The 25,188-nt window shown below is 39.3% G+C and overlaps 1 protein-coding gene across 2 annotated transcripts in view; it reads left to right on the top strand.

Annotated features, from left to right (window-relative positions):
- Positions 1-24,937, top strand: part of MGAT4A (mannosyl (alpha-1,3-)-glycoprotein beta-1,4-N-acetylglucosaminyltransferase, isozyme A) — a 119,931-nt gene extending 94,994 nt beyond the window's left edge. For both annotated transcript variants that reach the window (XM_018054899.1, XM_018054900.1), the window contains exons 9-16: positions 2,747-2,861; positions 3,985-4,115; positions 6,431-6,538; positions 6,973-7,166; positions 11,599-11,677; positions 12,483-12,549; positions 20,705-20,817; positions 20,960-24,937. In XM_018054899.1, coding sequence (XP_017910388.1) covers positions 2,747-2,861; positions 3,985-4,115; positions 6,431-6,538; positions 6,973-7,166; positions 11,599-11,677; positions 12,483-12,549; positions 20,705-20,817; positions 20,960-20,986 — 834 coding nt within the window. In that variant the 3' untranslated portion in view covers positions 20,987-24,937. The remainder of the gene's footprint in view (positions 1-2,746; positions 2,862-3,984; positions 4,116-6,430; positions 6,539-6,972; positions 7,167-11,598; positions 11,678-12,482; positions 12,550-20,704; positions 20,818-20,959) is intronic.

Here is a 25,188-nt window from a genome sequence, read left to right as displayed (position 1 = left end):
GGCTGTGGGATCTTAGTTCCCCAACCAGGGATCAAACCCACACCCCCTGCATTGGAAGGCAGGGTCGTAGCCACTGAACCACCAGGGAAGTCCTTATATAGCTTTCTTGAAATGACAAAATTATGGAGATGGAGAACAGACTCTTGGTTTCCAGAGGCTTGGAAGGGGGGAAAGGAGGGGGAGGTGGCTGTGAATATAAAGAGCAGCGTGAGAATCCCTGTGATGGAACTGTCCTGTATCCCAGCTCTGGTGGTGCTCCTGCAAACGGACACACACATGTTCAGAGTGCATGGAACGAAACACAGAGATGCACAAACCACACCCACACACAACTAAGTCTGTGTAAAACTGCTGAGATTTGAATAGGTGAATGAGTTGTGTCAGAGTCAATTTACTGCTGGTGATATCATGCTGTAGTTTTATCAGAAGATGTATATTGGGACTGCTTGGGGTCTCTCTGTATTATTTTTTCATAGCTGTATATGATATACAATTATCTTTAAAAGTCTTTTAGAAAGCAAAGTTGTTTGCTAAGAGTGGAACAAAGCAATATTTCTAATTTTATATAAAAGTGAATTTTTTTTGTGATAGCCAAGTTTAGTGTACTAAATTTAAATAGGCATTTAATTATTTCATCTACACTTCTGTATATGTCAATCAGTACCAAGCTTGTTTTTTAATCTGCTTGTTGGGAAAACTTGGGATTGCCTGGCATTTGGGGGCATCTTTTCTTTGGGCATCCACAGTCAGCGTTTGGTGTGAGCGTGGGCATCTCTGGGAGAGCAAGGTTAAGTGCTAGTGGGAACTCTGTGCTCTCGTTTTCCCTCAGGCTTCCCTACATGCTCTGAGTGTATAAAACTTGTGTTTGTGTTTACTGATGAGTTCCCAGACTTTAGGATTGTGTCTGGAACATAATCAAAGCTCTGTAAATACTGGTGAGTCAAAATTGTATGCGTGCGTGCCAAGTCACTTCGGTCACGTCCAGGCTCCTCTGTTGGTGGGATTCTGCAGGCATGAATACTGGGGTCAGTTGCTCTGCCCTCCTCCAGCGATCTTCCTGACCCAGAGATGGAGCCCACACCTCTTGCGTCTCCTGCACTGGCAGGCGGGTTCTTTACCACTGTGCCACCCGGGAAGCCCAGTCAGAATCATGCCTTTCCAAAAACCGCTACTGTTTCTTCAGACAGGAAGAAAGCTAATAGGACTCAAATCTGTGAAAAACCCAAATACTGAAATAAGGAAAACTACTTAGCAGATAACTGAAAATGATAACATGTCATTAGAAAAAGGAAGAGTTTTCCTGGGATATTAAAATCATCAGTGGTAAAGAATATTTTTTAAAGAATGTATGCATAGGTAAAATAATCATCTTGTGAGTTTAAAATTCTCTGAACACTTGGAGGAAGAAGTCTTTGCAGACACTCATGAGCCTCAATCTCTGTCAACTCCCTGTTGAACTGATAAATTTGCCAGTAACACATGTGGTGATGCCAGAGCACATGGGGTTAACGGCTGCACTGAATTGCTGCTGCTGCTGCTAAGTCGCTTCAGTCGTGTCCGACTCTGCGACCCCAGAGACGGCAGCCCACCAGGCTCCCCCGTCCCTGGGATTCTCCAGGCGAGAACACTGGAGTGGGTCTCCATTGCCTTCTCCAGTGCATGAAAGTGAAAAGTGAAAGTGAAGTCGCTCAGTCGTGTCCGACTCCTAGTGTGACCCCATGGACTGCAGCCCACCAGGCTCCTCCGTCCACGGGATTTTCCAGGCAAGGTACTGGAGTGGGGTGCCATTGGAAAAGAGAACTTTTAGGAACCAGTCCTACAGAAATGAATAGCACTGATGTGAAATGTGAGCGTTGTTTGCATTGACAAAGAATGAGAAACAGCCTGGGCGTCTGCCTGTGAACAAACATGATTTGTCATGGATCCCCGGGGGTAGTATACATTTATTGAAGAGACTGCTTTAAATATATCCTTATTAACCTGGAAAGATAGTCATGATATATTAGGAGGAAAAATCCAGCTTAACAGAAATCTGAAGGTGGGTGGGAACCTTGAGGTAGGTTGCCTGTCTGGTCCCCCTGTGTTGTCTGCATTCTAAAGGTGGCCAGTGGGTGCACACCCAGCCTTGAACTTGAGTTGCCTCCCCGAGAAGGGTGGGCGGTGAAGGAGGAAGACCAGGTGTTGTTTTCTTTTAATGACTTGTTACGTGTATTATGTAAAAAGAAAAAAAATGTTTTTTTAAAGGCCTGTAAAATTCTTTTCCTTTGAAAAGAAAACAGGTGAGTGTGAAATCCTATTGGGAGCCATAAAAGGGCCAAGATGAGTAATTCATGGAATGCTCTGTCATTTCTCATAGTGAAGGCGTGGTTTTATTGATTTGCTGTATGCATCTGTCACTTTATTTCCTACGTTTCCCTTTAATAACATTTGTTTTTATTTTTTAGTTTTTTTCCTTTTCATTTTATTATTTTTTTAAATTATTATTATTTTGGGGGGGCCACACTACAAGACATGTGGGATCTTCCCTGACTGAGGATATAACCTGGGCCCCCTGAGTTGGGAACTCAGAGTCTTAACCACTGGACTGCCAGGGAAGTCCTAAAATTTATTTTTATTTTCATCATTTTTGACCATTGTTTTCTTGATTGCCATTATAAAAGTGTGCTTGAGTTTTTCCAAAGAGTGTCCCATCTAAATCTTCCCTTCTCTTTCTGATTCATTAATATGATTATTCAACTTTCTTTAGCTTGAAGATGATATTATTGTCAAACAGAATTACTTTAACACCATAAAAAATTTTGCACTTCAACTTTCTTCTGAGGAATGGATGATACTTGAGTTCTCCCAGCTGGGATTCATTGGTAAGAAAAGTGGCAGATTTATCTACTTCTCAGAAATAACTGTGACTCTTAGAATCTTGAACTGTTTTTTCACCTTAAAAAGTTTGTCTCTTTTTTTCTCTGGAAAGGGATTGCTTTTAAAGAAATTTACTAATAACTTAAGTAGTTGTGATAACTACCTAATAAGTTAGGTAGACTTCCATGTATAAAATGTTGAAGTCAGCTCAGAGTAGTATTTACAGAGGTCTCACATGGTAGTATTTACTCTGGAGTTCTGCAAGGCAGCCCTGCTGACTTTCCGTGCTGACAGAACCAGCCACGGTCCTCGGGAGTACGTCTGGTTCCTTCTCTGACGTCTCTAGCTCCTGTTTTAAAGCCCAGAGCTTTTGCAAGATTGAGGTCCTTTTAAAAAGAATGCTGCATTAATGGCTTTTTAATAGGAATTCCTGGTAGTCAGTGTAGTACATGAAGTTCTTGTTAGTCATTAATTTGTATTCATGGGTGCTTTCGTGGGCTAGTCAGGGTGCTTATTTTAGAAGGTTTTTTTTGTTTTCATTAAAATTCCTAAATCATCCAACTGAAGAGAATATCTTTAAAGTTGAAGATTGAAGGAAATTTATGGGTTTTAGAAAACACCCCAGAGGATAATATTTTACTTCCTATAATGCTTTAAATCTGTAAATATTAGAGGCTGAGGCTTTGACCTTGTTGATCATTTATGTCAAAACTCAAAAAATATTTGTGAAGGTTTCAGTGAAGACAGAATCAGGAGTCCTTGTGTTTTGCTTTTATTAATTTAGTTAAAAATTTGTTTAAACTTAAATTTATCTTAAGTTCCTTTTTTATGAAGAGCACTTGAATGAGACATGAAGGAAACATCTCCAGTCTTTTCTTGAATCCTTTGAGCTGTTGGTGGTATGATAGATTTTGTAGTAGAGAAAATCAAGGGCTCCATTTATATCAGGTGACAGCTAAACTTAGCTAAAGCAAATTTGGTTTTGGCAAGAGAGTTGGGACAATTATTGATAAGGATTTATAGCTGAAAGCACACGCTGCAGTGTATTGGTTGCATGGATTTCGCTCATTGAAGTCGTTCTGATGGTTGGCTTCTTACTACAGCTGCTGATTGGGACTGTCTTTTCAGGTAAAATGTTTCAAGCACCCGACCTCACTCTGATTGTGGAATTCATATTTATGTTCTATAAGGAGAAACCCATTGACTGGCTCTTGGACCATATTCTGTGGGTGAAAGTCTGCAACCCTGAAAAAGATGCAGTAAGTCTTATCTCTTAGGAGAATGGAACAGGCTTATTTTATGCATTTAGTGAAAGTGGTGACTCCTAGGGAACCAGATTTTATAAAGGAACAGTTAAATAGGTAGCTGAAAACAAACAATGTTTGTAAGCTATTGTTGCATTCTCTCTTTCGAAAAAATAATCACTTTCTTAGAGCAACTCATAGAATGTAGCAAAATAGCAGAATGCCTACTTTCCAACAACGACTGAACATAGAAATTGATTCAATCAACTCATTTTTATGATGTAAGCCCTTACTTGTATTTCCCTTGCAGATTTACAGGAATTTTTACTGTAGGACACAGAACCGTTAATGTCATCTTCACGTTCATACAACATAATTGCATTTAATTGCCTCCATGCAGTTTTACCTAATACATGGTTAAGTTCTAAAATGAGCTTGTGAGGTAAAAGTCTCTGAAAATAAAAATTAAAACCATGAGGACCCATTCTTTCTTCTTTCTGTGGCCCACGGCATGTCAGTTGCTTCCACTAGGATGTCAAGGAAACTGTCGCCATGCACTTGGCTTGCTCCAGAATCAGTCCCTCTGAGGGTGGTCTAGGAGACTCTTCCAAGCGCTACACTTATTTCACCAAGCATAATATGTTCAAGGGCCAACCTTGTTGCAAATGAAGAGATTTCACCTTTTGTATGTCTGAGTAGTACTCCATGTGTGTGTATATACACAGCACATCTTTGCCCATTCACCCATTGATGGGTACTCAGGTTACTTCCATATCACGCCTATTGTGAATAATGTTGTGATGAGCATAGGGCTGCCTCTGCTTTTGCTGATGAGTGTTTTTGTGTTCTTTGGATAAGTACCCAGAAATGGGATAGCTGGGTCACGTGGAACTTCTGTTAATTTTTTGAGCAGTCTCCATACTGTTTCCATAGTTGGTGCACCAGCTTACATTCCCACCAGTAGTACCAAATAAAAGCATGCTGATACAGGAAAGAGAGTAGTTGTTACCAGAGGGGCGAGGGCAGGGGGCAAGGGGAGGTAAAATAACGCAAATACAATGTTCACACATGAAACTTATATTATTATAAACTAGTGTTACTGTGAAAAAGAGATAAAAACAATTCACAGATTCTTCCGAAGGTTTATGGACCTGCTCTGACTCTTCAGCCCCAAATGTGTTATCTGTTTGCCTGTGTGTTGAGTGATGGGGTTGGGCTCAGACCCTGCTCCCTCCGCCCACCTCCACCATCCCTCATCTCCCCACTCCTCCCCTGTCCTTGCCTCCCTCCCTTTCCTTTCCTCTCCTTCCTCGTGACTGTGTTTGTATAAACAAATTTTTTTAATGTTTGTGTAAATAAAATTTATTTTTATAATTTATAAAATTATTTTATAATTTTAAAATAAAATTTTATTAATCTTAAATTTATTTTATTAAATATATAAAATTTAATAATTTATAAAATTAAAATAAGTAAGAATTTATAAAATTTTATCTTACAAAATGTTTGTATATATAAAATTTCACCTCTACTCTCCCGTTAGCAATAATAAAGCTCTTGAGAAAAATTAGTCATTTTAACACCCAGAAAGTTATCAAGAGGTTTTTCAAGACGAAATGCCATATACATTTGTCTTCTTCATTATGTTCTTGACCCAAAACTTATAAAAGTCATTGAAAATGGAAAGAGTTTATGAAATTCTTCAGAACATACCTGTCCTGAAGCACCGAGCTAGTGAACACACATGAGCCCGGCCAGCACTGTGGGTCCGCTAGGTGTGATCACCATGCCAGCAGCTTGTAATCTGAAATCGGGGCCACGGGACACTTGGAGCTGAAATTTAGATGTCCCTCAGCTGTGTCGAGATGGATTTGTCTGTTTTGACTGTTTCCTTGCTTGTAGTCTACTTACTGCCTCCCATTTTCACATTGCTTTGATGCAACAAAATGGGCCTTATCCACAAATTCTTCATTGTGTTATTTTGGGTAGCTGTTTTGTGTATTTGAACCAAGCCTCTAGGGTTGGTGCATTTTAATATTAAAAGCCAAATTGATATTGACACTTTGTAAAAGGTGATTGAAATTAAATCCTTATCTCTTCCCTTAGAAGTGCTTATGTTAAATTTCTCCTTCATGTCTATTTATTAAGTTGGTAGAAAATCTATTAACTTCTCGGAAAGGACCCTAAAAAAAAATACCCATGACTTGGAATTATGAGATGCAGTTGGATTTCCTTGTTAATATTTACTCTTCTAAAGGATGTCTCGGCTTTCAGAGGAGGACAAGATGTCACTTTCTAGTGTAACACTAACATTCCTCTTTAATATTTAGAAACACTGTGATCGACAGAAGGCAAATCTGCGAATTCGTTTCAGACCGTCCCTTTTCCAACACGTTGGTCTGCATTCTTCACTCACAGGAAAAATTCAGAAACTCACGGTTAGTGATTTACTTTTGTTTTTCTCATGCACAGACAGTTTGCTATTTAATGTATAATCATTGTTCTTCTTAAATATAAATAAGCTGTAAGTTACAGCTGATCCGCTGTTGTACAGCAGAAACTAACACACATTGTAAAGCAGTTATACTCCAATTAAAAAAAAACAACAAAGCAGATAACTAATAAGGACCTACTGTATCGCATCGGGAGCTCTATCCAACATTCTGTAAAGGCTTAGATAGGAAAAGAATCTAAAAAGAAGTGGATATATGTATATGCATAAGTGATTTACTTTGCTGTATACCTGAAACTAACACAACATTGTAAATCAACTATACTCCAATAAAAATTAAGTAAATGAAAAGAAGCGATTCTGAACAAATAAAAAAATAAGCTGTATGTTGCTTAATAGCATATATGTCTTTCCTCCTAGGATAAAGATTACATGAAACCATTACTGCTCAAAATCCATGTAAACCCCCCTGCAGAGGTATCTACTTCTTTGAAGGTCTACCAAGGTCATACACTGGAGAAAACTTACATGGGTGAGGACTTCTTCTGGGCTATAACGCCAGTAGCTGGAGACTACATCCTATTTAAATTCGACAAGCCAGTCAATGTGGAAAGGTAGGTCCTTATTGAAATAAAATTTAGTCTTACAATTTAGACCTTTACAATTTAGACCTTTTCTTCACAATGTGATTTGTGGTAGAATTTTTTTTTTTTTTTGTATATGTAACACATACAAGGAATCAATGAGTCCTAAATGTTAGATTATAAAATATGTGGGGTTTCCCAGGTGGTGAAGTTAATAATTCTCCTGCCAAGGCGGGAGATGTAAAAGATGAAGATTCGATCCCTGGGTCAGGAAGATCCCCTGTAGAAGGAAATAGCAACCCACTCCAGTATTCTTGCCTGGAGAATTCCATGGCCAGAGGAGCCTGGCGGGCTGCAGTCCATGGGTTCGCAATGAGCACTCAGGCACGCACGTGAAATACATTTCCTACAACTCAGTAATATCATGGGTGGGTTGCTTTCAGATAGAACACTGGCATTTATTTAGTATGTTAGATAAATTCTATTGGTATTTCTGAAAGCATGTTTAGTATAGATTTTTAAAAATATACTTGTTTTTATTTATAACTTACCTGGTCACACTGGGTCTTAGTTGCAAGATGCAGGATCTTTTGGTTGTGGCCTGTGGAATTGCAGGGAGCATGCAGTCTTAACTGTTGGACCACCAGGGAAGTCCCTAGTAGAGATTTCTAATACTTTTATGTGGAACTCTTCCTCAGAATCTCCAATTCGTCTTCCTGCCCTTACCTTAGAATATCCCTTAAGATTTGACTGTGAGCTGGTGGATGGCCCAGCAATCGGCTGAAATGATAAAATTTATCAGAGTATGACTATTCCTAGGTAGTGATTTTGCACGTGCTGGATGACTTTTAGTATATGCCATGGAGGAATTTACAGCCTTTTTCTTTTTCTTTCTTTAAAATTAGAAGATAATTACTTTACAATATGGTAGTAGTTTTTGCCATATGTCAGCATGAATGAGCATTAGGTATATAGATGTCCCCTCCCTCTTGAGCACTCGTCTCCCCACCCCACCCCTCGAGGCTGTCACAGAGCACTGGCTTTGGGCTCCCTGCATCTGCACTGAACCCCCACTGGCTGTCTGCTTTACACGTGGTAATATGTATGTCTCAGTGCTGTTTCTCCCGTTTCGTCCCCCCTCCCCTTCCCCCACTGTGTCCCAAATGTCTGTGTCTCCTTTGCCGGCTTGCAAATAGGATTGTCAGTACTATCATTTTAGAGTCATATGTATGCATTAATATACGATATTTGCCTTTTACTTTCTGACTTATTTCCCTCTGTATAATAGGCTCTAGGTTCATCCGTCTTACTAGAACTGACTCAAATGCATTCCTTTTTATGGCTGAGTAATAATCCATTGTGTATATGTACCACAACTTCCTTATCCATTCATCTGTTGGTGGACATCTAGGTTGCTACCATGTCCTACCTATTGTAAATTGTGCTCCAGTGAACATTGGAGTACATGTGTCTTAGAACCCTTTTCTGTGATTTGGGGTTTATGTTCACTTTGAAAACGTTGGGGCTTTTTCTTTCCCATTTTTCACCTAACGGTCACAATTACTTCAGTCTTTCCCCTGTTTTGGGTATGTTCCCCAGACTGTCTGTGGCATACTTACATATAATCCCCAGAATAGAATATAATTTCCTAGCCTGTGGCATATGGTGTTATGTGTTTTCCTGTGAAGGCCATTTGATTTTTAGAATTTGTCAAATATTTGACCACCTGAATAATTCTTTTTAAGGTGGTCAGTAACAATGCATAGCTACGTGTAATGCTATTAATTTTCTTTTCTTACTCTAAGCTGATTCTAAAGAGTAATTTAAGCATAAAAATGTTATAAGCAATGGGAAGATCACTGGCAAAACATATTAAATTTATGAGTAGTATTTTTCACTTATATGAGTATTTAATATTGGTTTTGTTGTTATTTAATGTTCAGTTTATACTGTATAGTGGAACTCTGCCCTGAGAGGTATTGTTTACCACATTTTCATGAGTCATCCTACAATCAGAAACAACAGTTTTCACTTCAACAAGAATAGCCTGAAACCAACTTATGGGTTTATTTTTAGCACATAAAAATAGTTCCATCAAAGAATCTGCTAAAGAGCTCGTATATTGGAGATCAAACTTAGTAACAACAAATATATTTACAGTAAACCTCTGTGAAGTAATATTTACGATGACTCTATTGAGGGCACTTTTCTAGTGAAACACAAGCCTTCTAAAATCACAGTATATAAGAATTTTCTTGACCTTTCTAGGACAGGAAAAAGGGATTACTGGATTTTTGCCATAATTTACTCGCTGAGAGGGGAAGTAGCAAAATTTATTAATACAGAAAAAAATATTCTTTCTATAACATATGTGTGCATTATACAAAAATTTTAAAGTGTGAAAATGAGGAAAGGACTTCCCTGGGGGCCCAATGGTTAAGATTTTGCTGTGTGATGCAGGGGCTGTGGGTTGGATCCTTGGTCAGGCAGCTAAGATCCCACAAGCCCTATGACCAAAAACATAAAACAGAGGCAGTGTTGGAACAAACTCAATAAAGACTAAAAAAGGTTCACATAAAAAACAATCTTTAAAAATACCGAGGAAAAAATCATAACCCCAAGGAAACCATTATGACCATATTGGCACCTTTTTTTCTCCATAATTCTGTGTATTTTCGACATTAAGACCATGGTCTACATGTAGTTTTATATCTTACGTTTTCCATTATACTCTGTTGTGACTCACAAGTATTGAGCTGGTCCAAACGTCTATTCAGGTTTTCCCATAGCATCTTGTAGGAGAACCCAAACGAACTTTTGGGCCAATCAAGTATTTTGATGACTGCACAGTATCTCATTGCGTGGTTCTACCATCGTGTACATCTTACAGTGTTAAACTTTTTAGGTGATATGGAGGTTTTCACTATAAATAATTACATAGTGAACACCTCTGGATCAGTCTGTCTTAACTCCAGATTATATTCATGGGCTCTTTTCTAAAAAGTGGCTTCCCTGTCCTATGATTTGGCATTTATCGTTGAGTTATTGAATGGCCTGTGGTTATATGACATTCTGAGTCAAAGATGCCTTTAAAAAAATGTATCTCATCTGGAAACTCTGGGAGTTAGTTTTGGTATATTTAGCTTAGAAGCAGCTTCTTATTAGGGTCCCTGGTCTGTGTGACATTTGAAAACCAAATTCTTGCCCACAAATACCATACTATAAGGGTATCATAACTATTCTGTGACTATTACTATTTTTAACATATAAGGTAGTTTTAGTTAATTCTCAGGAACTTTCTGGTATAACTGCGAGATAGATGGAAATAGCTGATTGTATTGAGGAGACACGGGCTCAGAAAGCTTAACAAAACTTGCACAAGATGAGAATTCCAGGAAATGAGAGATCCAGGGAGGAGCCTCTGACTCCTTACCATGAGCTTTTAACCAATGAGCTTCACTAAACTCAAGTTTTAGGTTTAGGCTTAGGTATGCTTTGCACCCTATCCAGCTTCCACCCTTTCTCACACACTTTGGACGTACACACTAGTTTTCAAAGTATCAAAACACTAGAACATTATACCCATAGAGTATTTGAAAGGGTTGGATGGTATCATCAGCTCAATGGACATGCATTTGAACAAATTCCAGGAGATACCGAAGGTTAGGGAAACCTGCCATGCTGCATTCCATGGGGTTGCAAACAGGACTTAGCGATTGAACAACAGTATCATGTAATCAGTCATGATATCCAAAGACTTGTTAATGTTGACAAATGGAGTGATTCTGATATTTGGAATTGGTTAATTCACTTTTTCTGTTCATACCAAAATTATTTATATTGGCTAAAACTAGTCTGAACTTGCCACAACTCCTTGCTGTCCTAGTGAACATTTTGTCTGATAACAAGATCCAGTAGTGGGACTTTCCCGGTGGTCCAGTGGTTTAAGAGTTTGTCTTGCAAGGCAGGGGGCACAGGTTCGAACTGTGGTCAGGGAACTAAGATCCCACGTGCCGTGGGGCAACTAAGCCTGCGTATCACAGCTACTGAGGCCGCGTGCCACAATGAAAGATCCTCCATGCTGCAGCTAAGGCCCAATGCAGCCAAATAAATAACAAATAAATATAGAAAAAAAGATACAGTAGTGTTCTTTAGCGGCTACAATTGTCATTTTCCATCAAGAAGTTTATATACTTAAAAGCAGCGTAAACAGCAACAAAAAACTGTTACCATTTTTTTGTTTTTTGGTCTGTTAAGTGCATTATTATGTTAGCAGCAAGCATGCCCCTCTGACAGAGGAGTTGACATATCGTCCTTAGTTTTTTAATATCCATGCAGCTATTCAGAACACATGATGTGTAGTTACAAATTCTAGTGTTGACCTTACGCTAAGGTAAAGGCCATCTTCCTGAATCTTGGTCAAATCTGATTCATATTCTTATTTTTATGTTTGTCTTTCCAGTTATTTGTTCCATAGTGGCAACCAGGAACATCCAGGGGATATTCTGCTCAACACAACTGTGGAAGTTTTGCCTTTGAAGGTATGACTATATTTCCCCCTCAGTTTCCTTTGAGAACTAATACTGATAGACTTGATTTGAGGCTCTTCTTGCTTATGAAAGAAAATTCTCATGATTGCAGGACCTTGGTGGTGAGTCATACTAATTCTTGGGAACTATGAAACACCTAGTATATTGTCCTGTGTGCCTTATTCATAGAAAGAGCCTTTATTTTGTTTCTGATTGGAAGATTACTTGGACATTTGTACTGGGAAAATAAATGAATCGTTATTTGATGTTAATGCTTACTTGCTGTTTGTATTTTGAATCCCAAAACACCATGTAGTTTTAATGCCTGTTGAATAATACAGAAAATTATTGGTCTTTTAGGAATGCTTTGGAGAAGGAGATGGCAATCCACTCCAGTAGTCCTGCCTAGAGAATCCCATGAACAGAGAAGCCTGGTGGGCTACCAGTCCATGGGGTCACAGAGTCAGACACGACTGAGTGACTTTCACAAGGGATGCTTAACATCTTTCTAGTTAACACACAGTTCTTTACCTCTGTCTGTTTTTAATAGAATACTGCATTCTATTAAATTGATCTAAATTGGGAAATAATTAAAATCTAAAATTCCTAGCCAACAGTATATTATATACAGAGTCAGATGATGGCTTAATACAAGAGCACTTAACATTAATAAGCCTTTTGAGGTTCAAGACTGAAATGGCATTTTCTCTTCAGAGGTAGCTGTGCCACAGATGTCACTTTTATGTTTATAAAATGGATTAATGACTTAGATTTATTTTAAATAGAAGTAATTATTCATGTCTTTGTTCTGTTTTAGAGTGAAGGTTTGGAAATCAGCAAAGAAACCAAAGACAAACGATTAGAAGATGGCTATTTCAGAATAGGTGAGACTCACTTTGTACTGGGAAAATGTCCTGTCCTTTGCTGAACCTAGTCCTAAAGTAATTTTAAGTTCTTTTCAGATGTTAAGCAGGTTTAGGATTATATATACCAGTGTACTCTTTTTATTGTTCTCATGTTCTAGTACATTCTTTTATTGTTATCTTGACCCAACTAGGATTTCAGAGCAGTGGTTCATTTCCTGGTTCCTCTTTCTCTCTCTCTGCTGTTTCATTGTCGTCACTGGCAGATAATCCATCTTCAGCCGCCTTCTGCAGGCTCATACTGGATGCCCTTAGCAGGCTCCTCTCGTGGTCTCAACAATACCTGAGGGCGGGAATCCATGCCTTTAGCCCTGCCTCCCCCCTGAGCTTTAAGGCTGTACTGAGATACCCGCTGGAAAGCTCCCTGGAGGCCACGTGGCCATCTGCCCTGGCGTCTGTAGTAGGGACATTCCTTTATTGATCACCGTGGTGTGTGCCATCAGTGTTCATCTAGCCGCCTGGTCTAATCTTGGGAGACCCCCGAAATCCCACACCCCTTCAGTGTCCATTAGCAAAAAATATCTGTATTAAGGCCCCTACATGTGCATGAGTTCTGTTCTGAGAGTGCGTTCCTAAGTCCAGTTTCTTCGTTAAGTCCAACAAAGTTAGCCTAGGTGCCTAACACAATCAGCTACATAGTTGTTGCTGTTCAGTTGCTAAGTTGTGCCCGACTCTTGCGACCCTGTGGACTGTAGCCTACCAGGCTCTTCTGTCCATGAGATCTCCTAGGCAAGAATACTGGAGTGGGTAGCCATTTCCTCTCCAGCGGATCTTCCCCACCCAGAGATCAAACCTGGGTCTCCTGCATTGCAGGCAGATTCTTTATCACCTGAGCTACCAGGTATATAATAATAGAGCCCGTCCCTTGATAGACATCAACTCAGTGAATGATTAGATATATTCTTTTACTTAAATTAATGCTTTTCCTAGTGGTATGCAGAAGAGACTATATTGGTTAATTACTATTGTAGGTATACAGAACAGATACATTCTTATAACTCTCCAGCAGTTTTATTTTGTTAAAATAATTTTTTAAATTTATTTTTGGCTATCTGGATCTTTGTTCAGAGAAGGAAACGGCAACCCACTCCAGTGTTCTTGCCTGGAAAATCCCGGGGACGGGGAGCCTGGTGGGCTGCCGTCTGTGGGGTCGCACAGAGTCGGACATGACTGGAGCGACTTAGCAGCAGCAGCAGGGTCTTTGTTGCTGTGGGGGCTTTTCTCTGGCTGTGGAGAGTGGAGGCTACTCTCTAGGTGCAATGTGTGGGCTTCTCATTGTGGTGGATTCTCTTGTTGTGGAACACGGGATCTAGGGTCCTTGGGCTCAGTAGCTGCAGTTACTGGGCTCGAGAGCACAGGCTCAGTGGTTGTGGCACACGGGCTTAGTTGCTCTGGGGCATGTGGGATCTTCCTGGACCAGGGATCAAACCTGCGTCTCCTGCACTGACAGGTGGATTCTTTACCACTGAGCCATCAGGGAAGCCCTCCAGCAGCTTTATGTTCAGTGAATATCACTCAGTTTTTGCTACAAGGCTTGTGCAATAACCCTGACTAATTTCTATGTCATTTTAGTGGATTAATGAGTTTAATTATTTTTATATTTGGGTTATATTTTAGCCCACTCTAGAAATGTTCATAAAATTAGCTGTGTATGTGAGACATTTATTAACCCTATTACCTGTCAGTTATTTAATTTCTGAGAGTGTTCCAGGTTATGAGAGTAGCATAGAAAATAGAGACATTTATGATTAAATGTCTCTGCAGTAATTTGAAGGTAACGGCCATCTAAAACATTGACTCATACATATTTAGAACCAGAAGAGAACTGTTGGGTGATGAGATCTAGGAACTGGTAGAACAAAAGCATGCATCAGAAGCAAAAGCAACTGATATTTTTTTCAACCGAATATAAAAAATCTGCTGCCTTAAGAAGCATGCTTTAGTGGAATAATGTGTGAGGGGCTTCACAGACCTTCTTCTAGTGAGTCTACCATAACTGGTAACAGTTATTTTCCATAAAAGCACACCAAATGAAGAACCATTTACTTATAACATCTGAATCTCAGTAAAAACATTAAGAGTCTGTGGCATTAGAGGGACTTCCTCGGTGTTCCAGCAGTTAAGACGTTACCTTCCATTGCAGGGGAATAAAGGTTCGATCCTTGGTCAGGAAGCTAAGATTCCACATGCCTTTTGGCTAAAAAATGGAAACATAAAACAGAAGCAGTATTGTTACAGATTTCAATAAAGACTTTATTTTTAAAATGGTCCACATCAAAAAATCTAAAAAAAAAAAAAAACAGTTTATGGCATTGGAGCTCTGACCATTGCCTACTCTGGCCAAGCTCAGTGACACAGAAAATCCTCTCTGCTTGTCCAGCCATGATTGCTGGGTCCGCCTCCTGCCAGTTCCTGCTCCAGGGCAAAGGTAGGCCACCAGCACCTGTCATCTCCCTGCGCCCAGCTCCCTGTTGCAGAAGTGCTATCCAGATCCTTGGAGACCTGAGGGTCCCTTCCTCCACCCCACCTCCATTCCTAGGGCAAAGTTTCACTGCAGGCCTGGCAGGGCGTGAATTCTTGGTCCCCATTGCCTCTTCCTGCCCACTGGGCCCCTCATGTTGGGAGAAGTCAGCAGGACATGAAGGGCTACTGCTGCAACCCAGAGGTTGTACACCTCTGCTTGAACAGCAGGAGTGTCATTTTCCCCCAGCTGCTGTCCTTGCCAGGGACCCTGAGCAGTGATGCAGAGGTATGCTCCAGGGGAGAGGCAGCCCATCAGAACAAGGAGCTCCGTAGCTCGCCCTAAGGGGACTGACTTGGAACAGAGCTTGGGGAAGTTCACGCCCAAGGGTGCTGTGGAATATGATGGAGATTATGGTAAACAATTGGGAGGAAACTGGTAGCTACATTCAAGCTAAACTGTAGCCCATACAGTAGGTCATGACAGAGAGAACCAGAGAAAGAGATGGGTAATAAGAACCCTCTTGGGACTTTCCTGGCCATCCGGCGGCTAAAACTCTGCCTCCCAGTGCAGTGGGGACAGGTTCGTTCCCTGGCCAGGGAATTAAGATCCATATGCCGTAGGGTGCAGTCGAAAAGTTAAAAGGAAAAAAAGAAGGTAACTACTGTCCTAAATTTTGTGGTTACTGTTTCCATCTATGCTTTTAATATGCATGTAATATACCCCTGAATAATGCATAGTCTTATTTTGTTTATTTTAAAATAGAAATGATTGTCATTTTGTAATCTACAGTTTTTTGTCTCTCACCATTGTGAGATTCAACCATGTAGATCTGTGTATCTATGGATCATTCATTTTCACTGTTGGATAGATCTCCAGAGATGATTACATTACTGTCTGTTCTGTTTGGTCATAAAGTTTGTCTTCATCTTTTTGTTGGTCTAAAAACTTATGCACATGTACTAGAGCTTCTCTCCAGTGTATGCTTAGAAATGGAAGTAACTCACAACTTCATCATCTACAACTTGACTTCATTCTCTCTATTCTTTCTTCATTCTTTTAATTGGCTGCCTAATATTCCCTTGTATTAGCATGTCCTAATTTAATTAGTCAGTCTGCTAATCATTGCTACTAAAATCGTCTGCAATTTTTGCTACAGTCTGTATATGCTTTCTGCACATGCTAGAGTATTTCTTCGGTATAAAATTGCTAGGTGAGAGGGTTTTAATGAAGCCAGTCTTATCATTTACTAATTATTTTTCTAATTAAATGAACTCATCAGGTGACAGATTCAGGTATCTCATAAGTTAAAATGTTTCAAGTTCCACAGTATTTTTCAGCCCTGAATCCACTTCCTAACTAAATATTAAATAGTACTGTTTTTGAAGCAAATGTTCCCTCAGTTCAGTTCAGTTCAGTCGCTCAGTCGTGGCTCAGTCGTGTCTGACTCTGCGACCCCATGAATCGCAGCACGCCAGGCCTCCCTGTCCATCACCATCTCCCGGAGTTCACTCAGACCCACGTCCATCAAGTCGCTGATGCCATCCAGCCATCTCATCCTCTGTCATCCCCTTCTCCTCCTGCCCCCAATCCCTCCCAGCATCAGAGTCTTTTCCAATGAGTCAACTCCGCACATGAGGTGGCCAGAGTACTGGAGTTTCAGCTTTAGCATCATTCCTTCCAAAGAACACCCAGGGCTGATCTCCTTTAGAATGGACTGGTTGGATTTCCTGGCAGTCCAAGGGACTCTCAGGAGTCTTCTCCAACACCACAGTTCAAAAGCATCAATTCTGTGGACATACTTTTATGAAACAAATATTATTAATTTTTAATAAAAACATTACTTAGGAAGTTCATATGTTGAATATTTCCTGTGCAAATGATACATGTAAATGTGTAATTGAATCACTATGCTGTGCTCCTGAACACTGTAAATCAACTATGCTCGTGTGCTGTGCTAAGTGGCTTCAGTCGTGTCTGACTCTGTGACCCTGTGGACTGTAGCCCGCCAGGCTCCTCTGTCTATGGGATTCTCCAGGCAATTAGAATACTGGAGTGGACTGCCATGCTCTCCTTCATTGGGTCTTCCCAGCCCAGGGATCAAACCCTCATCTTTTACATCTCCTGCGTTGGTGGGTGGGTTCTTTACCACTAGCGCCACCTGGGAAACCCAAAAACTATACTCCAATATAAAATAAAAATTAAAAGCAAGAATAGACATGATTATTCAAGAAAATGAGTATAAACTTTACCTGTATGGTTTTCAACTTAAGTGTGTCTTATCTTATTTTGAGCCTGGTCATTATGTTTTGAGACTTGATAATTGACACATCATTTAACAGCACAAGGGTTAGCTGCTTGTTTGAATGGCCTGTGAGCAAAGAATGTTGAAATTTTTTCATTGTTTATTCTCATTGTTAAGTGGTTGAAAAAATAAGAATAGTACTATGTCATGATATTTAAAAATTAGAAAATATTCCCATTTCAGTGCCCATAAATAGTTTGTTGAGAACATAGCTGCGCTCAGTTGTTTCTGTGTTGTCTGTGTGTGTCTTTTTGCTACAGCAGCAGAGATAAGCGGGCGGTTGCCAAAGAGATGGAGGTGGTGCTCCCATTGCTTTGAGTTGCTGCTCAGGGTATGACCAATAGCGCTGATGCATTACAATTTGGCAGGGTTTGATGTGCCACACACATCACTCTATTGTGACATTAAAAAAAAAAATTACCAGTGATTACCCTTCAGGTACAAACAAGAGAGTGGATTTTGAATGTTGTGCTTTTTAACACAGTGGAATATGGGTTCTTTTTACAAAGTTAGATGGCACATCATTGTGTTGACTTTGTAAAGGAACTGTACTAAAGAGTATGTTACCAAACTAACCACTCGCAAAATATCCCCAGCTCACAGGAAAGCAATGGTCAGAAAAACTAGAAAGTTTAAAATACATCTCCTCACTGAGAGCTTCTTCACAAAAATAAAAGATTCTAATGAGGCTGTAACCAAAGTGGCTTACATGTTAGCAAGCAAGAAATCCATTCACCACTGTTTAGCTGTAACAGCCAGAGATACGTGTACAGAGAAAATAATCTTATTTCAGACCATTAGACTTTCAGTAATAACTTTTGATTGAGGAGTTGAGGACCTTGAGAGCAATGTCAGTAATCAAAAGGCAAGCAAATTATTTGAGTAGTTTTTTTTTTTTTTTAGCTTGAGTTGATAGATACTACTGCCTTATCTGTTAGTAACTGCTGCCTTGCTATTTGGAGTCAATGCCAGGTTTGAAGTGACTGAAGAATTGGCCTCTGCGAATAGTCTGTAGAGAACAAGGGCAGGCAAGAGTTTTCAAACAAGTTGAGAAGACAAAATTTGTACAACCTGAAGCGGCATCTGCTAGGATGTGTTGCAGTGAATGGTGGTGAAAATGATATTTGTGTAGAAGGGTTTGATGGACAGAGTTACGAAGCTTGCAAAACTAAGTGTTTGCTGCTGTATTTAAATGGAGAACCAACAAGGACCCGCTGTATCGCATATGGAACTCTGCTCATTGCTAGGTGGCAACCTGGATGGGAGGGGAGTTTGGGAGAGAATGAATACATGTATATGTATGGCTGAGTTGTTCTGATATGCACCTGAAACCATCACAGCATGGTTAATCAGCTATAAATGTAAAATAAAAAGTTTTAAAAAGCCGTAAGGTGTTTCAAGCCCGTGGTTATCTTATTATGTGTCGATAGATGCTTTACAGAGTGTTTGAATCTGTCATGTATGATTAATTTATTGAACTAGTAGTATTGCCAGTGAATTGTATTCACTCTCATTGACTTCATCAACATCAGTTCTGTGAATTTTTGTCAGAAATAAGAACTGAATATTCTGACTTGCCCTACCAAACAGCAGTTCTGGGGCTTAGCAGTGATAAAACTTTATTTATTTATTTTTAAGCTCTGGAATAAGAATTGAAAATTTTCCAAGTGAGAAAGTTTTTGAGTGCCTTCGACTATGGTTATCTTTTTGAAAATAAGTTTTTGCTTCAGACCTGATAATGTTTCTTAGTGAATTCAACCTAAAATTATTAAAACAAAACAATTCTTATGTGTAAAACTTATATTTCATTCAAGTCACTTTGGTGACACCAAACTGCAGGAAATATCAAGCTAATTGAGGAGGTTCCACCTAACCTTTGATTGGAAGTGATTCATCTGTAATGTTATGATAAGGTAGATATCTTTTGAAGAAAAGACTCTTAATAGAATTTGACGCAGATACCTTCCAAGTCATGGATATGCTCCATTAAGTCTTGTGCTTATGGATTAGTAACATTATTTGGCAGTATCTTATTTAGGCTGTGTGAAAGGAAAGCTCAAAGGTATATCAAAATCTCATATGTTATGTGGCAGTTTGGAGGGGAGGAGAGTCTGGGGGAGAATGGATATATGTACATGTATGGCTGAGTCCTTTTGCTGTTCACCTGAAGATATCACAACATTGTTTATCAGCTATACTCTAAAATAAAAAGTTTTTTTTTAAGTCAGTGGATAAGCCATATCTTTTAATGCTATACAAATTATTTCAGGACTTTTTTTACTTTACCAAAGAGTGTTGCACAAATGTTTAATAGTAAATAAATATGGATTGAGAAAAATATTTTAAATTGAAAAATAAATCTCTTCATAAAAAGAAGCCTCATTATAGATCCACATTAACAGATTAATGTTTGTGATCAATTTTAATAAGGAACATTGAATTTGAGTACCAGTTAATTTAAAAAAAAGATACTGAGTTATTTTGAATTTCAAAATAAATAAAAAAGATAAAATACTTAGTTGAAAGTTTGAATTTCATCAATAAAAATTTTATGGAAATTAGTTTTTCTCTTTTCCTGTACAAGTACCTGTGTGATATTATCAAATGCCCTCTTGACTCACAAAGCCTAAAATATTTACTATCTGCTAGTTTAGGAAGTTTGCCGATCTCTGGCTTAGAGCAGTGTGACTCAGAACAACCATTTTTCTGACACTTTTTCAACAGTGTTTTTGTTTTGTTTCCTTGCTGTTTCCTCACAGCAAGAAAAGTAGAATAGAGAGCTTATTATCTTTTCTAGAAGATCTTGGTCCTTATCCTTACAGGAGAGCTTTATGAGCTTGTCATTTATAATGGAGTTTTATATTAGACCTGCCTTGAGGATGTATCATCTCTTAATTCCTCCTAGATTTGACCTTGGAAATCACTCAAGGCCAACCATTGTGTGTGTGTCTAATTAAGCAGTGAAATTTGTTACTATTGACTCAATCCTCAACGTAGACTGAGAAATGGGAAGGAGTATGTTTTGTAAGGCTTGTTAAGTCATTTTACTAAAAACTTGTGTTAGTTGATGTCAGAATAAATATATTTACTTTTTAAAAATTTGCAATAAGAAAATGTGCAGCTCTGCCTGTTAAATAGGTTGCTGCTCATGGTTTAAAGCATGTACTACTTTGTGAAACATTTAAACCTGGAATAAAGGGAGTAGGAAGAAAACAGACTCACCCATCCTTTGAGTAAAAACATCTATGGAAATATTTCTTTGGTGTTTTCCTTCCCTGCTTTAAGTCAGTGATAGTTTGTTTGTGCTTGTTTCGCTCTTACCCCAGCAAGTGTTGATTTTTCCTTTGCAGGGAAATTTGAAAACGGTATTGCGGAAGGGATGGTGGATCCCAACCTAAACCCCATTTCAGCCTTCCGACTTTCAGTTATTCAGAATTCCGCTGTTTGGGCCATTCTTAATGAGGTAAGACAATACATTAAATCAGTGAAACAGCTTAGATTCTCCTTTTTTTTTTTTTTTTACAACATTTGGATTTCATACTTAAGGTTTTTTTCGAATTGAAAATTGATTGCCATATCATGCTGTTCACTATCTTGTATTTCAGATCCATATTAAAAAAGTCACAAACTGACCATCTCTACTAAGAAACCAACACATTTTTTCCCCTGTGAATTTGTTGATTAAAGACAGCTGAGCACGTACCTTTTTTTGGTAACTTGAATTCTACCTCTCGTGAAATCTACTGTAGATAAATGATTGTCATATTTCCACTTGGAAAATGAATCTCCCACGGATTATTGTATTCCTTTGAATCTAAGCTGTCCTCCAGTTTTAACTCAACTCAAAACGTTTTACAGTTACGACAGCCTGTTAATATGACTTGTACTATTTTGGTATTATACTAATACATAAGAGTTGTACATATTGTTACATTCATTAAATTTGAGAAAAATTAATGTTAAATACATTTTATGAAGGGGGTACTTTTGAAGTTCATTTATTTTAGTATTATAGACCCTCTTTTATAGATGATCAGGGATTATATATATATAAATATATAAATATACATAAAATGTTATGGAGTTAATTTATTAGAAATACTTAAGAAGTACATATTTTTGTGCAGTAAATTTTTGAATCAATACTTTTTTTGAAAACCAGTTACCTTGCTTTTTTAAGTTCTTTCTATATTTTTCTTTGGAAATGCAAACATTACAAGTTAATGCCATTTTTCAAATGCACTGCCATTTAAGAATGATTCTAGATTGATTTCCTAACTGAAGTACTTTTATAATCACAATGATTCTGAGCAAAATATTTTCAAAGTCGTTTGTCATTCCTTAAAGCCAGGATTTTAAAGACCAATGTCCTTCTTGAGGGTTATTTTACTATACTATGTATGGTGTATAGCCACAAAAAAATCAGTCTGATAAATTTTAATGTGTAAGGGTGATGCATTTCTACCCAAATTACCATACACTGAAGTCATTACATTTCCTCTGATATGTAAAATCACAAACTCTTCTTTCTGTATTAATCTTTGTCTAAAACCCATGAATTAGATCCATTTTCTCTTGATGCTCTTATATCTGCACTCATTGTGAGTTCTGACAAAATGTTTTCTAGGTAATGCTGTTGTACGAGTCACAGTTGGTTTAATTCTAAAGAAAAATGTGATTGTAATGGTGGGTTTTTGGTGAAGGGTATTGTAACAGGTATCTGTTTTTTAAAATAATTTATTCTGTTGTAGTATGAACTTGAAAGTAAATTCACATCCAAAGAGTATTTATTACTCTTAAACCTGCAATTCCACATGATGTCACTACTGTAGACAAAAATATTATCAGCCTTAGCAGTCAGTGATCTTAACAGAAGTCTTTTACAAAATTATGAATTATCAACATCAGTTCCCAATCACTGTGGTGTCCTCAGGTGGGTTGCAGGCAGTCACAGGTGTGCAGAGGTTAAATCCTCTGGGCTTTCAGAATAGCCCGTGGCTGAGGCCTTGGGCACTGGAGGTTCTAGCTGGTTGCCTTTAGCTTGGAGAAGTGTCACCTGTAATACCCAGCAGGCTGAACAAATAGCTTTCAAACAGCCTTATTTTCTGTACAGGGTCATGCAGTGAAAAAGGATGGAAAACACAGATAGGGTACAATTTTTTCCACTACTTGAATGGTTCTTGATTTAAAAGTTACATGTTGCCAACAATGATTATTTTTATGTCAAAGTCCAGTTAAACATTTCCCTCAAGGTTTTTAAAATTTATTTCGTATTTTCTTTAATTTACCTTTTCTTCCCAACTTCCCTTGACCCAGTGCCTGGCAGGGAAATTTCACTGGAAAAGCATAGCCTCTCATTATAAAACATTGGAACCAGCTTCACATTCTAAATTGCTGCTCCAACAACTAAGTGTCAGGAGGTAAAAATCTAGAGGTGAGTTTAGAACCCCCTTGTTTGTCTGCTTCCCAAGTAGCAGACTTTGACTTGAGGAAGAAAGGCCATGCTCTGAGAGTCCAAAGAGGTGACAGTAACTGCAGTTCCTGGCCCTTTGTCAGGGTGTATGTCTTGAGACTGAGCCTTATCCAAGCAGCTCTGCAGAGCTGAGGGTGAAAACTTATTAGCTCATCCCTCCTGTTCCTGAGAAGAGTTTTAGCCACATCTTATCTTTCAAGGACTCCCTTGTGCACCCCTTTCTTCCTGTGAATTTGTTACCAGTGCCTCATTGAGCCCAGAACACTGCCTGACACATGGCAGGTACCCAGGCAGGGTCTGGGGGAGGGGACCAACTCTGCCAGCCCACACTCCTCTTCCTTTTCCTGAACTCTCTTCAGCTGCTGTCCTTGCCACACACTTGCATGCATGCGTGCACACACACAGTCTCAACTGTCTAGTTTCTGTTTGTGGGGTGTGTGTGTGTGCACAGACATGCACTCACTGACCAAATGTCAAGCTCCTGTGGGCAAGGGTGTACATCGTGCTTCCTGTCCATCCCCTGCTGTACAGGTGTCCATGGAGCCTCTTGTTTGCTGAGCTCCCCTCCCCTGATTTCCACTAGACAATTAGAAGCTTGCCAAGGACAGGCAATTCTAGTGGTTGCCCTTAAGAATCATGTTAGGGACTGAAGTACTGGGACAGAAGATTAGGGAATCTGGAACAGAGAGGAAGTAAATACTTGACCTTGAATGGATGCTGAACCACTTTTGCCCAAAGCAGGAGTGGGGAAAAGTGTGTCAAGTGGTGGGACTAATGTTGCTTTTCTGTGTGTCTTTGGCATGGTGTCTCTGGAGCTCTGCTGTCCTCTACAGTAGCCGCTGGACACCGGGCAGCTACTTAAATTAATAAAACATTCAGCTCTGTAGTCACATTGGCCCTCCCTATGGCTGGTGGCCCCTGGATCAAACAGCACAGATACAGAACGTCTCCATCATCCCAGAAAATTCTATAGGACAGCACTGTGTCAAGAGTGCTAATATGAACATTTTAGAATTCAGAATAATGAGTTGCAGTCATGAAGCTGAAAGCACACATGCAGAATATGTCCTAGTATAAATGATGAGTATTTGCAGGGAGAAGAGAAAGTTGAGGACCCATTTCCAGGTGTCTGAGATCCAGCTCTGAATTCTTTGCTCTCAGTCTCATGCGTTCTTCGCGGCGTTCACTGTTTCTGCTATTGGAGTCCAGTAAGATCTACAACTTGAAGTTGAGGTTCCAAAGCTTGTGATTGACAAGCTTTGGAAAACATGAATGCACGTGGATTATTTAGCACGCAGGCTCTAGACATGTGTGTATAGGTTAATTCAACTGTTGGAGATGTCTTTTATAGCTTTTTTAGATCAACAATTGCATCAGTAAATAATTAGAAAACCGTCAGCAGTGCTGTGAAGTCGTCTCTTAAACGTGTCCTAGTAATGAAAAAATTGTCTGCTAACAGTGCTGTCCACGGAGCCAAGTGTGATTATATGCAAACAGCATGTTTGGAAAGATTGCTCTAATTGATAGCAGTGTGTATTTGTAGCAGCCAGACTTCTGTGGATGACCCCCAGTGACTTTGTAGATTTTGAGTGTATGTGAAACCTGTGAGTATGATCCATAATTATGTTGTACAGCAAAAGGGAGATTATCTGGGAACAGCGAACCAAATCATGTGGGCCCTGAGTTTTCTCAGGCTGTCAGCAGAAGTCAGAGATTCAAAGCAGGAGGACTTGAGACACCATGGCTGGTTTCAGATGGGGGCAGCCACATGAGGAGAAATGCCTCTGAAGGAGCTGAGAGGCCCCAGCCGGCAGCCAAGGGAATGGAAACTGCGGTCCTGCAGCCACAGGAACTGAACCCAGCCAGCAATCTGAAGGAGTCTGCAGATGGACTCTGCTTCAGCAGCCAAGAGCCTGGTCCCCACCAGCACCTGGATGCAGCCTTGTGAGACCTTGAGCAGAGAGCAGTCCTGTCTGCCTGGACTTCTGGCCTACAGACCTGTGAGATAATAAATGGGTATTGTCTTAAGCTTTTAAATTTGCCATGATTTAATGCAGCAATAGAAAATGAATATGATATTTAAAAGAGGTGAAGCAGAAAAGTCTTCCTATTTAATTCCTTCTGGTGTATTTCTTTTATTTTTATATTTTTTAAATTGGAAGATAACTGCTTTACAATATTGTGTTGGTTTCTGCCAAACATCAGCATTAATCAGCCACAGGTACACATATGTCCCCTCCCTTCTGAAACCCCCTCCTGCTCTATTCCCCTAGGGATAGAGCACTGGGTTGAGTTTCCTGAGTCATACAGCAAATTCTCACTTGTTGTTTTACGTACGGTGATGTATGTTTCCATGCTATT

Source organism: Capra hircus, chromosome 11 (assembly GCF_001704415.2).
Source record: "Capra hircus breed San Clemente chromosome 11, ASM170441v1, whole genome shotgun sequence".
Classification (NCBI taxonomy): domain Eukaryota; kingdom Metazoa; phylum Chordata; class Mammalia; order Artiodactyla; family Bovidae; genus Capra; species Capra hircus.
The sequence above is the reverse complement of the archived record's forward strand: the minus strand, read 5'-3'. Positions and strand labels throughout refer to the sequence as shown.